At 48.3% G+C, this 13,794-nt stretch overlaps 3 protein-coding genes across 3 annotated transcripts; all 3 read right to left on the bottom strand.

The window, feature by feature from the left end:
• Positions 1-365: 365 nt before the first annotated feature.
• On the bottom strand, positions 366-1,715 carry LY79DRAFT_674419 (uncharacterized protein; the record flags this gene model as incomplete). Its single annotated transcript, XM_060564298.1, has 3 exons — positions 366-377; positions 646-1,109; positions 1,424-1,715. The coding sequence occupies 3 exons, from the start codon at positions 1,713-1,715 to the stop codon at positions 366-368; spliced, it is 768 nt and encodes a 255-aa protein (XP_060408022.1).
• Positions 1,716-1,790: 75 nt separating this feature from the next.
• On the bottom strand, positions 1,791-2,384 carry LY79DRAFT_674418 (uncharacterized protein; the record flags this gene model as incomplete). The annotated part of the gene is made up of 1 exon (XM_060564297.1): positions 1,791-2,384. The coding sequence occupies one exon, from the start codon at positions 2,382-2,384 to the stop codon at positions 1,791-1,793; it is 594 nt and encodes a 197-aa protein (XP_060408021.1).
• A 2,969-nt stretch (positions 2,385-5,353) lies between these two features.
• LY79DRAFT_679386 (uncharacterized protein) lies at positions 5,354-6,365 on the bottom strand (the record flags this gene model as incomplete). Its single annotated transcript, XM_060564519.1, has 5 exons — positions 5,354-5,382; positions 5,593-5,893; positions 5,938-5,960; positions 6,026-6,250; positions 6,311-6,365. 5 exons carry the CDS (start codon positions 6,363-6,365, stop codon positions 5,354-5,356), a joined length of 633 nt encoding a protein of 210 aa, XP_060408020.1.
• Positions 6,366-13,794: the final 7,429 nt, after the last annotated feature.

The following is a 13,794-nucleotide window of genomic DNA, read 5'->3' as shown; positions in this document are numbered from 1 at the left end:
GACCGCACTGATGCTGTCGATGTACGGATACAGCTCCGCTCTTTAATAATCATTGCTAAGTAAGCGAGCGATCTATCTTGGATGGGTTGGGTGCGGTCGCGTACACATTTGATTGTTTAAAAACCCGACATAGAACCTGGAGAACGCGGCCGAACCTGGTGCAAAACAGCTACCTCTACCGACCCGGCACGGCGTCTGGTCGCTCTAGCGAGCTCAGAGACATCCTTGCCTTTCCAAAGCCGAAATGCATTGTAAACGGCGAGACCAAGGCCCGTGGCTGTCTGCAACACGCCGGGTATCATTTACGCCTGCTGGATGGGGGATAAATCCCCAAACTCTTTCCATGCATCCAAGGTCATGAAAACCTACATGCCAGCCTGAGAGTTGTCAGCATGAAAAGAAACAACCTCCGGCATTCTGCCTTACCGATATTATGGCCATCAAACGATTAACACTCTGCGTGTGAGGTGCGTTGGCGAATTTCTACACCAGCTTCTAGACACCCTTGTGCGCCCAAACCCGACGTCCCTAACGTCACACCCTGTCGGATGGAGTCTCCCAGCGCCGCTGCCACGTCGTTGCTACCAGGGTCTGCCAAGTTGGTGAAATTGTTTGTTTAACTTCTGCAATTAGTTCCATGTTCACGATTTGCCCCGGAGCCTGGCCTTGGAGAAACTTGTTGGTCTCAAGAGGGTTCTCCTTCAGTTGCTTGTGAAGGACTTCCCCAGAGGAGTCTTGATCCTTGAGGATCATGTACACCCAGTCGCGGAAGGCATTGACAACACTTTCTTGCAAATCGGCGACGCCCGCGATGTAGGCACCGAGGTGGGCTTGACCTGCCTTAATCCATCTCTTGACAAGTTCTGCGTATCGGAGGTCCAATGGGATAGTCTCGGGCTTCTTGTCGGGATCTGCGATCGTCATAGGATACAAGCATTGCAAGACCGTGCAGTGACGCGTGAGTGGGTTATTGAGTGACTGAGGAGAGGTCTTGAGCTTCTGGCCTACGGATTCGACAAACTTTGGTTCGATGGCGTTGAAGTAGAATATTTTGGCCCATTCCTCGCCACCAGTGAGTCCACGTAGATCGCCAACTCTTGCCTTCAGGTCTGGATAGTTTGTTGAAGATAGAATCTTCGTCATCAAGCTCTGTAGCATCGTTGATGCGGTCCATGATTCTCGGACTCTGCCTTCTCAAAGCCAACGTAGCTGCAAGCCGATTCAATTGCTTGTGTTCTTCCTGATAGGCAAGGCATCTCTTGGACTTTCCTTTCCACCAGTACTCAATGCGAGCAACGTCATCATCCGTGAACTCGGCTTTTGCTTTCTTCCGTGTCTTTGTCCTGTCTGGACCAATTGAGTGCGAGGTAAGCGTTTGCATAGGTATTTCTCAGCCAGGTTTTCAGCTTTTCCGGTAGGTCACCTGCCAGCTCCTTGGGAATCTTTTCCGGACTGTTGACATCGTTTCCGACAGCGGGACGTTGCTTGTCAAAGAAATTGCTTCGATCGTCCGGATTCATGTGAAAAAGCATCGCCAAATGGAGCATGTCCTGAGAGTCCTTTTTGACTCTGTCGTCGTCGATGTCAAAAGTGGCCAGGTCATCCGGTGTCAGGGCGGTTGAATTGTCGAGATCCAGATCACCCAAAGTAAAGCCTTCAAGGGCGGCATGTGCCTGTCCCGGCAGTACCGCATTTGGCACCGCCGCTGCAGTCATACGGCGATGCGTGTTTGCGCCTTCGTTCCGACGTTCTCCACCGAGGCGATACCGGGTGCCAAAGGTTCCATCCATTTAAAGATCGTATGTGCGGATCACACCCTTGGTGATCTTGTCATTTTCGTAATCCAGCGGAAAGCATAATCCAGAGAAGATAAATGGAAGCTTCAACTGAGAATTCGCCTTTTGGAATGTCAAATCGCAATAAACCATTGTTTGATCATCAGAACCGGTGTATTGGTCCAATGCCATGAAGAGCAGGTCTGGGTTCTTCAACCTGATCGAACAAACATTGTTGTCCTTCTCGTTTTGATTGACCTCTGAGGCATAGTATTGTACATCCTCAATCTTATCGGCGTCATTTCCGGCGTTCGCCGTTCTTCGAGCGGCGAAAATTGCGTCCAGAGCCGGAACGTTGAAGGTAAATGAGTTTATTCCATCGGTACTGCCCACATTGGCGTAGGCGACGTCGAACAAGGCTTTTTGTTTTGTGAGCGGAGTTGAAGACGTATCGAACTTGCTGTCGTCATAGACCAATGTGTACATATCCATCGGCCTTGTTGTGACAGTAGGGCTCTTCTGAGGCCACTCGCCGCAGTCTGGGATGTCATCGACGGCGGATGTCTCGGCAGCTGGTTTTTCGCCAGCCCCATTTGCCATCATTGCCATTGCTACAGGCTATATATTCGCCATTCTTGCGCTTATATCCACTCTGGAGTAGGAAAGCTTCAGATCTTGCGTGGTGAAAGGTGAATCAGTCGGGGGGGCTGCAGGCTGTGTATTGGCTACTTCAGGGGAACTCGGTGCAACTGTGGCAGCTCGAAAATCCTCAATGTTCTCTAGCTTTGTCGTTTAGAGTGTACCGACTCCTTTGACCACCTCTTCAGGAGAACGCAATTCAACTGAGATGGCTCGGAAATCCTAACGCTTCTCTGTATCTTTCGGCTGCTTTTGCTGGGTGTGAATAATAAAACCAGACTCACAGAGCATTTTGTAGTCATCCCCAAAATTCACAACACCAAATTGCCAGTAGTTGCCTAGATTACGAAACCATGAGATGTTTGTGTGGGCCTATCTGAGCGTGCTCGTAGTAGGCCCCATCATTGAAAAGGACCCTATCGTAGACAGTGACCACAGGTAGATCTCTATCATCGGCCACTGTCGTTGTACTGAAGCGTCCGAATATTGGGACAAGTTCTTTAAGGTTGAGTAGTAGGGGAAGTCTAAGCTTGGCTGTTAACCTTCTCAACAGCCTCACAACAGATTTAATCGTAATTTCGGGATAGTTCAAATGAATCAGGTATCCGTTCGAGTGATAGCTTCGCAATCCCTCGCGCAGATACACTCCATATACTGAAGAGCACTCGACGATTGAAGAATTTATCACTTTGATTTCCACGTGATCGGAATCTCCCCCATCATTTGCTCGGAGAAGGTCATGACCTTCTTCCAGGGCGCCGACTTCGAGCCAAGGATTCTCCCGTATCGCGGCTTCTCGGCCAATAGCCCGAATGCCGGTAGTGGTAAAAAAGACATGACCCGGGGTGAACCATGAACTTTCGGAACTAAACCTGCAGATTTGCGTGCTTCCGTGGACTGGATTGCTGACAACTTCATCTGAGCATAACCCATATTGGCGAGGCTGTAGTCGTTAAACGACTTGATCCCCTTCGAGAAGGTCCTCGATAGATTTCTCTCTGTACTGCGTCAGAACCTTGGTGCCTGGAATGAAACAGTCAAAGATTTCGTTCTCCTCTCGTTTATTGTGAAGTTTTCCCATATCAAAGAGCTGGGTAGGTATAAGGTATATATTCCTCTATTATATACCTAGGTTATTATTACCCTCTAGTTACTATTTCTTAAACATTTAACGCCTAAAACCTCACCCTCTTTGCTCCCCCTGACTTATACTACTATCCCCTTGACCAAGACAAGTAAATGTATTACTAATAATCCTAACGACTTCCTACTCAACATTGGCTTCCCTTGCATATTAACCCAGCGACCATATTCAACTCAAGGGCAAGTACATGGAAGCAAAGAGCAAGGGTTAAAGTCAAGTTCTTTATTGTGTGTGCACCCAATCGTGTAGGCAAGTCGGTGTTAATGGTGGTGGTGGTGGTGGTAGTAACAAAATAAAGAAGAGCCAGCTAGTCGGCTGACAAAGAGATACCTAGGTAGGCAAGGGTGCCAATAGGCAGCTGTCAGTATCCAGTCTTAATAAAGTAATATGACTGCACTTTGACTCTACATAACGCCAGCTGCACGCCGTCACACTCACGGTCGCACAGACCCCAGAGTACTATCTAGTTCTAGTTTAGGGTAAGGAAATGAGGAGGCAATTGACCATGTAGTAGAGTTATAGTTGGCCGAATGATTCCAATCAATTGAATAGTATGGGTTGATTGACGCTGGATCAACCCAGCTGGGTCAAGAACGCGCTAGGACTTTTCCTACGCCGCACGCCACGCCATATGTACCGCGCCACGCCACACCCGCACCCGCACACCGCATCTGTCCTCGCGTGCATCTCTGCAATAAGAGCAGACTTGAGCTTTCATCTCAACTGCGCGGACCAGCCATCTTAACCCGCAGCACGTTGATGTACCTTGACTGGCGCCGACGCACACCATCCATGTCGCTCATCACAGCGGACGTTACCCAAGTGTTGAACTGGACTCGACCGCCCTGGCTGACACGGACAATGTGCAGGCTTGGTTGGCTACGACCACCCGCTAGTGAGTGGCATGCCCTCTCAGGGGGGCGTCAACCTGAGCCTCCCCGATGTGTACTCGCCATGTCCTATACTGACGTGGACAGGACCGATTCGGTAGACGCCGATAGCAGAATAGCCCGCCGTGACGTCTTGGACCTCATCAACCACTATACCTTCACGTCTTCCTGGCCATAGTCAGCCAGAACATGCCTACTCTTCCCACGCCGACGCTCACATGCGCCACACGATAGAGGCCCGATATGCCGTCTGAAAACCAGCCAAACGACCATACCTTCCCAGGTACAACGGGTTGCTTGCCCAACTCGAGCAGAATTTAACGAACCTGTCGTACTCCACAGACATGTCCACCGCCGTGCCACCCCATTCAAAGAAGCCTTAACAATGCGGCCCGGTACCCCCCTGGGACTTCATAACCTCGATGCTCTCCACCATTTGTCTTTGCAGCCAAGGCTGTTTCCCAGCACGTCTCAACCAGCACCAATGCAGACATACAGGCAAAAGAAGACAAGGAGCCCATGGACAAGGGGCAATAAGGCAGCAGGCATTGATCTTAGGTTAAAGGTCTGCCTTAAAGACTGTATGTTCGGTGCACTCGATCCAAGATGCTGTGATCAGCAGCTTATCGAGTGCGCCTGTTTTATTAATCTTGAATGGCCGGATTCGCTCCACTAGCAATGTCATTCAAGGTTAAAGCCATGGCTAAAACGTAGTCACTGCGCGGAAACTGAGCCGTGGAGATGATGAGTAATATGTGTGTAGAAGTTAATAGATTTCCCTTTCATGGGTCACTGGCCACAGGGTTTAGCACCCGCTCACCGTCAAATACCACATCCGCTATTGTTGAAGTATGTGCCCTATGCTGCACCATGAAAAGGTGGCTAGACCCCAGCTGGCTGTCCTTCTACGTCTTCACCTTAGGGAATAACGGGGCTATAGGTAAATCATTGTTAAATCAGTCATGTCCATAGCACACATAGCCCATCTCTTATAGGGGGGAAAACCTCTGTCCTATGGAAAAGACTTTGTTCAGTGTGCCTGTCTGTACCTAGTCTATTTCTGCAATCATCTGGCTTGTCCCAGATCGTGTCTGCCATCATTCTCCCCCAAGCAGGCATTTCTCCAATAGCGCAATTATCCTACGCGGCCAGCTCAGCCATGGGTTGCCGCCTGTGGGCGCGTTGGCTTCGGCCGAGCCCCTGTCCTCCAGGTTCAACAATTGTGTGTATGATGGATGCGGTTCAGAGGCGTAGATGGAGCTGTCGCCCGAAGAAGCATCATCGTGATACCGGAAGGCCGGTGGTGTGGGCGGCCTCTGGGTGTCTTGAAGGAGCTGTTGCATGTCCGGAAGGTCGAGTTCGTCGTGCCAAGAACGAGGCCGCAGCGGGGGCGATGCACCCAGAATGGTGGGTTGGAACAAGATGTCGTGGATCGTGGTCGACTGCTAGTCCGACATTGATTGGAAATCTCCGTTTGCTAAGACTTCACACCATCAGGCAAGGCGAGAACAGCTAAGAAACGGGGAAATCAACGCCCCCCCCCCCCCCCCTGGGGCAGGCTTCGCCAGCTTACTTACACCTGCTTTGAAGTCGACCCAGCTCAACCAGGGTTTCCGCACCTCGGGCGTGTTGATTTGTTCTGCGGGCGTGCAGCCGATCGAGAAAGACGGACCGGTAGGGCGAAAACATGGTCTTTTCTGCTGGCGGCGCAGGAACAGTAGGGAGGTGTCTGTCCAAGGGACGATGGCAACCGGCGGATCGGGGCCAAGATGGTAGAGATGGGATAGGATGCTTTTTAGTCCCTAGTTGTGAAAACAGGTGTCAGCAAACACGTTGATCAACGCGTCTATGGCTGATAGTACCTGGCAATTCCGAGTCTGCAAGGCACCGTTGATGGGAGCTAACAGGCCTCGGCATGTTATGAAAGACTTGAAGCTCATGTCACAACGGCGGTGGGGAGGTTTAGCGTACGGTGTACCTACCCAGTGTACCCTCCTTGCCAGCTTTATAGGCTCACCACGTGCAATGTTCCCGCCGGTTTCGCGCCAGGCAGACAAACCACACCGGGATACCAGGTACCTCGGATCAGGTAGACGGACAGGCAGCACAGACTGACCTACATTAGCCAGGAGGGACCTGCCTCAGAGGTGGCGGGTAATGTACCTGCAGAAACATAGTATTTTCCCTGTGCCGTGTGTAGTACCTAAATGGAAAATACAAGTACTGTATAATGTGGCGGCGCCTGCCACAGCAGCACAGCCATATGTACCACGGCCACCACAGCCACCGCAGCCGTGCTTATGTATGTCTCTCTCTCTCCTTGGTGGGGTGAGTCTCGTGAGGAGAGCTTGAGTTGGCCGAGTTTTGTCGGAACGTGACAGCTCTCTTGGGTTCAACGCTGTTTTATCCGACATCACCAGATCCCGTCTCTGTCTGCGCGCCTGGGCAGTACTGTAAGCTCTGCTATGCTCTCTCTCTCACACCTTTTACTATCAACATTAGAGTTTTAAGGCCGATTAATACATTCAACAGACTAACTCTAAAAGCCCTTATTATAAAGCATGAGTACATAGACATACACTCTCTAGTAATGAGTTAAAAAGCGCAAAGCCCTACGCGTAAGAGTGCATTAGATTAAAATAGGAGTTAAGACAGGTACATCTGATGTCGCATTAGAAATCCATAGCGCCATCACGGCAGCTTCTTAGGGGCATTCATCTTCAGGCACTCATCAAACCAAGTTCGATTAACAGCTCGCAACTCTTCGTCTAGAGGCCCAGAGGCTTCTTCAACCGCCTTTTAGAGCTTTAATATAAGCTCAGCCATCTTGTACCCAGTGCTGTTTCTCAATCTTCCTAACCACGTCTTTCAACCTTCAAGTAGCCGTTTACACGTCTCCAAACTTCTACTTAGCTCTTAAACAAAACTTGAGATGTCTACATCTCCCAGTGAAAGGCAGGCCATTAAGTCCACTTCATAAGTCCGCCGCCAGTGTTTAATGTACTTTAGAATAGCCATTTTGTTATCTTCCCTTTCCTTCTTGCCGTCGTTAGTATTTGCGACACGGCCGCCCAGGACCATCTCTCATCGGCAAAGGTACAGTCGTGTCTCTAGTAGAAGCCGCGCAAACGTAGCGTCCATCCTCAAAAGCCTGCAAGTAGAGAGGGAACAAGTGCCGTCCGTGTCTCGCATGCGCTTGGTCGAAACCGCAGCTGCGCATGTGGCCGTCTTTGCGGCTATTCAGCAAGACTTGCTAAGGCCAGGCTCTCGCTAGAGAACAGAGAATTCGCGATTCAATGCAAAACTTGCCATAAATCTCTCTTAAGGGTTTAGAAAATTAAAAAAAAAGTTTAGATCTAGGGGCGCTGGGCTCACCAAGGGATATTCAGCTAGCAAAGGTTAGCCAGGAGCCTACTGCGTTCCAACTTGCCTTCTATTAATCTAGGTAAGCTGTCACCTTTCAGGAATATTTGGATAAATAATGCCACAAACGTGCCATAACTGACACCATCTTGCTACTACAGGCAGACCTATACACCCAGGACAGTAAGAGCAACAGTTGGTAAGGGAGTCGGAGTAATAACTGACCTGTAAATAAACCTGTATGTTTCTCCCAGGGCATACCACGCGAAGCCATGATCTGACAACGTTGGTGGAAATGCTTCTCCAGTTCTACGGTTTCCCAGAAAGGAGGCTGTCACCGTGGCCGCGTATCTATGGCTGTGAGCGTTCTATACCACGATAAACAGTCTAGACCAGTTCACCCGGTACATGATAATCATGATACGTATAACCCGATATACGGCACCTCTGGCCTGTACCACATCTCAATCTTGAAAAACGGTAGAAATACCCGATGATAACGTAGAGCAACCGCCGTATCAGCCTTTAAACAAGGTGCGAATGACCTCAAAGACACCGTGTTAGCCGTACGTCAGCGTCGGCAGCCACAGCCCGGCGATAATGGTACTAGTAGTTGGACCCAACATCAAGGTCGTGACAGCTTCAGAGTCACTGCCAGCCATACGATGACTCCCTTCAATTCAACCCGTGGCCGTCTATATGGTCGGGCGATGAGTAAAACGCCACGGGCGCGGAAGCGGAGATCTTAGAAGGCTCATACCCACGGAGGAAAAGCTTGGGATCACTGGCCAAAGGCTTGCTCAAACGGCGGCCTACCTTAACGTCAAGGTTCCTGGAGACGCAGGGAACGTCAGACTTGGTGCCAGTAGGCACAGATACTGCGTCAATACAGGAATCATTAGGAGCTAACATTGTCTTTTTGACTGTTGCAATGGCTCTTTTGACCACGGTTCTAGTGAGCTTGGGCGGCTCTGTCTCCTCGACAGTATTGCGCAAGGGTACTCCTGGCTCTCATAAAGACGCCAGTGGTGTACCCAAGATGATTACAAGTTTAGTCACATCCTTAATTAATTAATAACTATTTCTTCCTTTTGCGCCTTACTTAATGGGTCCTTGGCAATAACTGTACCTAAGAGTCAGATCACCACCATTCACTCCCGCAGCCATCACTTTCCAGCCACATAAAGTATTGGGCAAAAGTTTTACGACATCCTTTACATAGCTCTTAATCTATTCTATTATATAGAATAGTAAAATAAGGGTTTGACCAGAACCAGAGATTAATGTATGGATTTACACTGTAGATGGTCTAGATGTTGTCCTATAGTATCAGGCCAAAGTTGAACCTCCTCGTCGGATAGATATGGTTATACTTCTTTATTTTTATATATTTCTAACACAACTTCAGGCATAGGATTCCTTGCGTATATAGCTTATAACTCTATAATACTTGTTAGGGAATTTTATTTACCTATCGCACTATAGCACGCGCTGAATGCTGTAACCCTATAGATAAGTCTAATATACCGCTGTTACTCCTAGAGAAGACAGGTTCACAAATAGGTCTAGATTTCCAAGTCCGCCCTACTAATTCCGTTACTGGCTAGCATCAACGGCGCAGTTAGGGTCACCGTTCATAATATTAGTAACAACAACTACTATATCACTAATACTGTATGAGAAGGGCAGAAAAGAAGGGCTGAACGGATAGTAGCAGTAGCACCTTGCTGAGCCTAGAAGCTAACAAACGCAGCGGTGAAGAAGAAGAAGACTATGACTAGAAAGACAGCGAGCGGAAGAAGAAGTACTAGAATAGACTACCACACTGGAGAGGTTGCAAACCAGCCACCAGACGAATGTCTATTGCTGCCGATGAGGCCCTGCCGGTGTGCAAGCAAGCGGAAGAAAGCCAGGGCGGTAGAAGCGGCAGCTAGCTGTGGGCAAGAAAAGGTCCAGCGCACCGCAAGCCACAGGCTAAGCAGCAGACCAGCGGCAAGAAGAGCAGCAGACTCACAGTCTAAGGAAACATGGCAGAGCATGCGACAGGGGATAACAAGAAAGCCTTCTTGTTAATGCATCAAGACCGGCACCGAGGGCCAGTACTAGGCTAGCCTGGGCAAGCTGGACGTCTCAGGCTGTGTTTATTTGGACAGATACGGGAATGGCGCTATGCCATGGCGGCCTTTTTTAGATTTGAAGGAGGAGATTTTGTTGAGGGTGGCAAGCTCGTTTGTTGACTTTGAGTTGTGGACGCTGGCCAGCAGCAAATAGGTAACGCAACGGCGATAGGCCTAGTTTAGTAGATCGGTAAGCGGAGGTATTAGACGACCCGTGAAAGAGGTGACGAATAAAGGATTAAGACTTATGATATCTGCTTAAAGATGGCTACGCGAATGGTCGCCAGTGGACGCTAGGCCACGTTCATGGTAACATTTGTTATATTTCATATTATCATGTTACTGCGATGCATGGCATGATTCCGCACTTATAGGCAGAGTATCTTGCCTACAAGCATGATTATATAGGTAGGCAACCTAAGTAATTAGTATATCTTGTGTGATATGGCATACGGAAAGACTGATACCAAGTGCTTGTAGTGCATGAAGCCACTGTGACATATGGCGACGTCTGACACACCCCACGTTGGGCCCGGAGGTGGAGATGAACTAGGCGAGATGAAATTGTCTAGGACGTGATTCTGATAAGAGGTTTTCCAGACTTGAGCCCTTCTACCGTATCCTCTCATCAAACACGAAGTCCGCACAGGCCACAGGCTGCTGGAAAGGGGTAAGCGGGCTGGCAGAAACAGGGATCTAGATGTGGCAAATGCAGGAATTCATTTACGTCAGCAGCAGGTAGGTGGCAAGGGTTAGGGTTATATGGGTGGGTGTGTGTGTAGGTAGGTTGACCGCCTGTTATAATGGGACTAGCGTATGGCCTGTGCGGACTTCGTGTTTGATGAGAGGATACGGTATGTCTACATGGTAGATGGTTCGTTGGTTGGTTGCCTGTTCTGGCATTGACGTTGGTTCTAATTGGGCCACGGCTGAGATTTGGAGTCTGTCTTGTGTGGGAGCGGGGTGCAAACTTAACGTGAAGATAGGGGCATCCTAGTTAGTTGACGCAAGGACAAAGATTGGGTAAAATTAACTCAAATACCCCGCTTTTGCACCACCCCCGCTTTTGCACCACCTAGAAATCCCGCATTTCTCCTCCTTCATCAACACCACTACCTTTTTTAAACTATTATAACAATTATTATATATAACTAAACAACACTATTCTTTCAAGATATATTATTTATTATATTATAAAGTTATATACTAAAGAAGAGCTTTAATAGGCACTTTAGGAAATAGATTCTACTTGTTTTATCTACTAGGTAGCTTATAGATAAAGAATACTATACTATACTCTTTAATATTAGCTTTATAGTACTCTATTTAAGAATACTATCTATACCTATATATAGTAACTATCTTAAGCCTAGGAGGATTATCTAGCTATATAGGTGTAAATCTAGAATTCCTTATATAATAGACCTACTTATTAATAACTAAAGGGCCTAGTAGAGTATACACTAGGTAATAGATAGTAACCTATAGGAAAAAAGTAAGTAAGCTAATTATTATAGTAATACTTATTAATAGTTAGCTTATAATAAATATATATAACTTAGAATTTACTATAGTCCTTATTTAATTTGACTAAGTACCTCCTAGGAGCTATATATCTTTGTTATAATCTTACTACTAGCTATATCTCCTAAACCTATATTGTTTACTTTTTTTAGTATATACTTTTGTTTATAAAAAAAAAATATCTTCTTAACTAGGAGATATTACCTCTCTTTTACTTACTGTACACCTTCTTGACTGCTTACTGCTAGCGCATCGCAGTGCACCTCCATTATGTTGGACAGATCTTCTAGCTGCTTACAGATCCTGTTCATCTGATTATGCGTCTCTTGGACTCGGTCAACTGTGGCCGAATAAACCTGCCCCTCCGGGGACCCTGTCAGTTGGTGGACATAGACTTCGCGTTGGAAACTCCTGTCCAAGTCCAGCAAATAGGTCGAGGATGCTTGGCACAGGGTCCGCACGATATGCTCGCATGCCACAATGGTTTTGTGCATCGCGCTCACTTCCTGTTCGTATCGAACCGCCCGAGCCGACTTCCACGCCTGGAGTCTCTCTAGTAGTTGGTCGGTGCTTGTGACATCCTGGTTCTCGCGAGTAAACTGGGACAGGTCGCCGCGACCTTGCTCTTGCCCGTCATGACCTGGGACCGGACACGCCAGTTCCGCTCTAAGAAAGGCAGCCAAGAGGTGTCTGGCGACTCTTACGTCGACTATGCCGCAGACCGGCTTACGTGATATGACCGAGAGAACGGCGAGAAAGGAGTGGATTCCAGAGTCCTCACCGCCGTATGGAGGTCGGTTGCGCCCCTGACGAGACGGAAGTTTCTTCTCGAGGAAGCCGGAAGATAGTGGTGAACAAAGGCGTCAACGTACCTCTGTGCAAGCTGGAAGTGCTCCCTTGAGCCCGACGGCGCAAAGAGGTAGGCTCCTGTTGCCCTTCGCACCTCTTGCTCGACGATGCAGACTATCCATTGGTTGTCAGTCGCAAGGATGGGCAGAATGGTGACTTCTGCCTAGCTGACACCTCTCGCGACGGGTGCGTCTGGCGTATATTCTTGCTGCAATATTGCATCGGCCTCCCGTTTATTAATGTAGTTAAAACTCCTAGACTACCTAGATTAGTAACATAAAGATAAATAAGAATATATACTATATTATAGGATAGTACAAAATAATAATCTAGTTTAGGGCGCCTCCTCTATAGGACAGTAAAGACATTTTTGCACAAGAGAAATGACGGCACAGCAAAGTGCGAGGCTTTGATAAGATTGGGTGTGTGGCACTGCACTATTGTGGCACTGCGCCGCTGTGGCTGGGGTTTTGGATCCACTATGGAGAACTGCCAGAGGTTTTTCTCCGGCAGTTCCCCACTACCTGTGTTTGATTGGCCAAGAAAAGTCCGTCCTCGTGGGTATTAGGGACACGACTGGATGCGATGCGATGCAATGCACCTTCATCTGGCTGGCTATCCCCCGGCGGAATCTCATACAAGGCCGCATAATGAAGACATCGCGCGCAACATGCTCCACGTCGTTATCAGGACAATGTTCAAGATTTAATCCGGGACACTGCCGCGACAACACTAAGCAGACCTGCTGTAGCGGGCTTCTTGAGGGCGTCGCCCCGAGTTATGTCTGATCGCTCTTATTGAATGCCTTGCTTTCTGACCGTCAAAGCTGCATTAGGATCAAGCCCTCTATGTCACCCACTATATCATAGACATTTGCGAAAGGGTAGATGGTTTATTTACTTTATAAGAGACCTAGGCTATAGCAAAGAGGACTAGTAGGAAAGGAACGGATAGGGGGATAACATCTCTAGCCAGATGAATAGCGGTACCCATCGGTTCAGGTTCAATTGGCGCAACTACCCTGGCCACAGATTGTGGTATAGTCAGTGTGATCAGCTACAGTATCTCGGTCAGTGACCAAGCCTGGCCCCCCTGTTCAGCAAATCTAACAGCTTCTTCTTCTTCTTCAATAACTCATCATATCATGTTGGTTTCACGTCGTCATCTCTGTATGTGGACCATGGAAACTGATTAAACGATACCACGCCTTCACACCATACCATACGTTAGTAGTATCTAAAACATTACCAAGGTCGTTAAGAAGCCAACATGTCGGAGAAAGAATTATATGCCTTGCTGTTTCCTGTCTGCTGCCCCCGCCACCACAGAAGTGCAAGCAGCAATACTCAGGCAAGCGCGTCCTAGCTGCCGTCTTTTGTTTTCCTTGATTAGGGCTATCTACACAGCCTCCTCTGGTAAGCCAGCAAGCTCCAGTATGTTTTGATTTTATCCTCCGCGTCTCTGACGTAGTGACTTGGAAGGCTTCCGCCAAC

The sequence above is a fragment of the Colletotrichum navitas genome (assembly GCF_030913465.1).
Source record: "Colletotrichum navitas strain CBS 125086 chromosome Unknown LY79scaffold_122, whole genome shotgun sequence".
NCBI lineage: Eukaryota > Fungi > Ascomycota > Sordariomycetes > Glomerellales > Glomerellaceae > Colletotrichum > Colletotrichum navitas.
The sequence above is the reverse complement of the archived record's forward strand: the minus strand, read 5'-3'. Positions and strand labels throughout refer to the sequence as shown.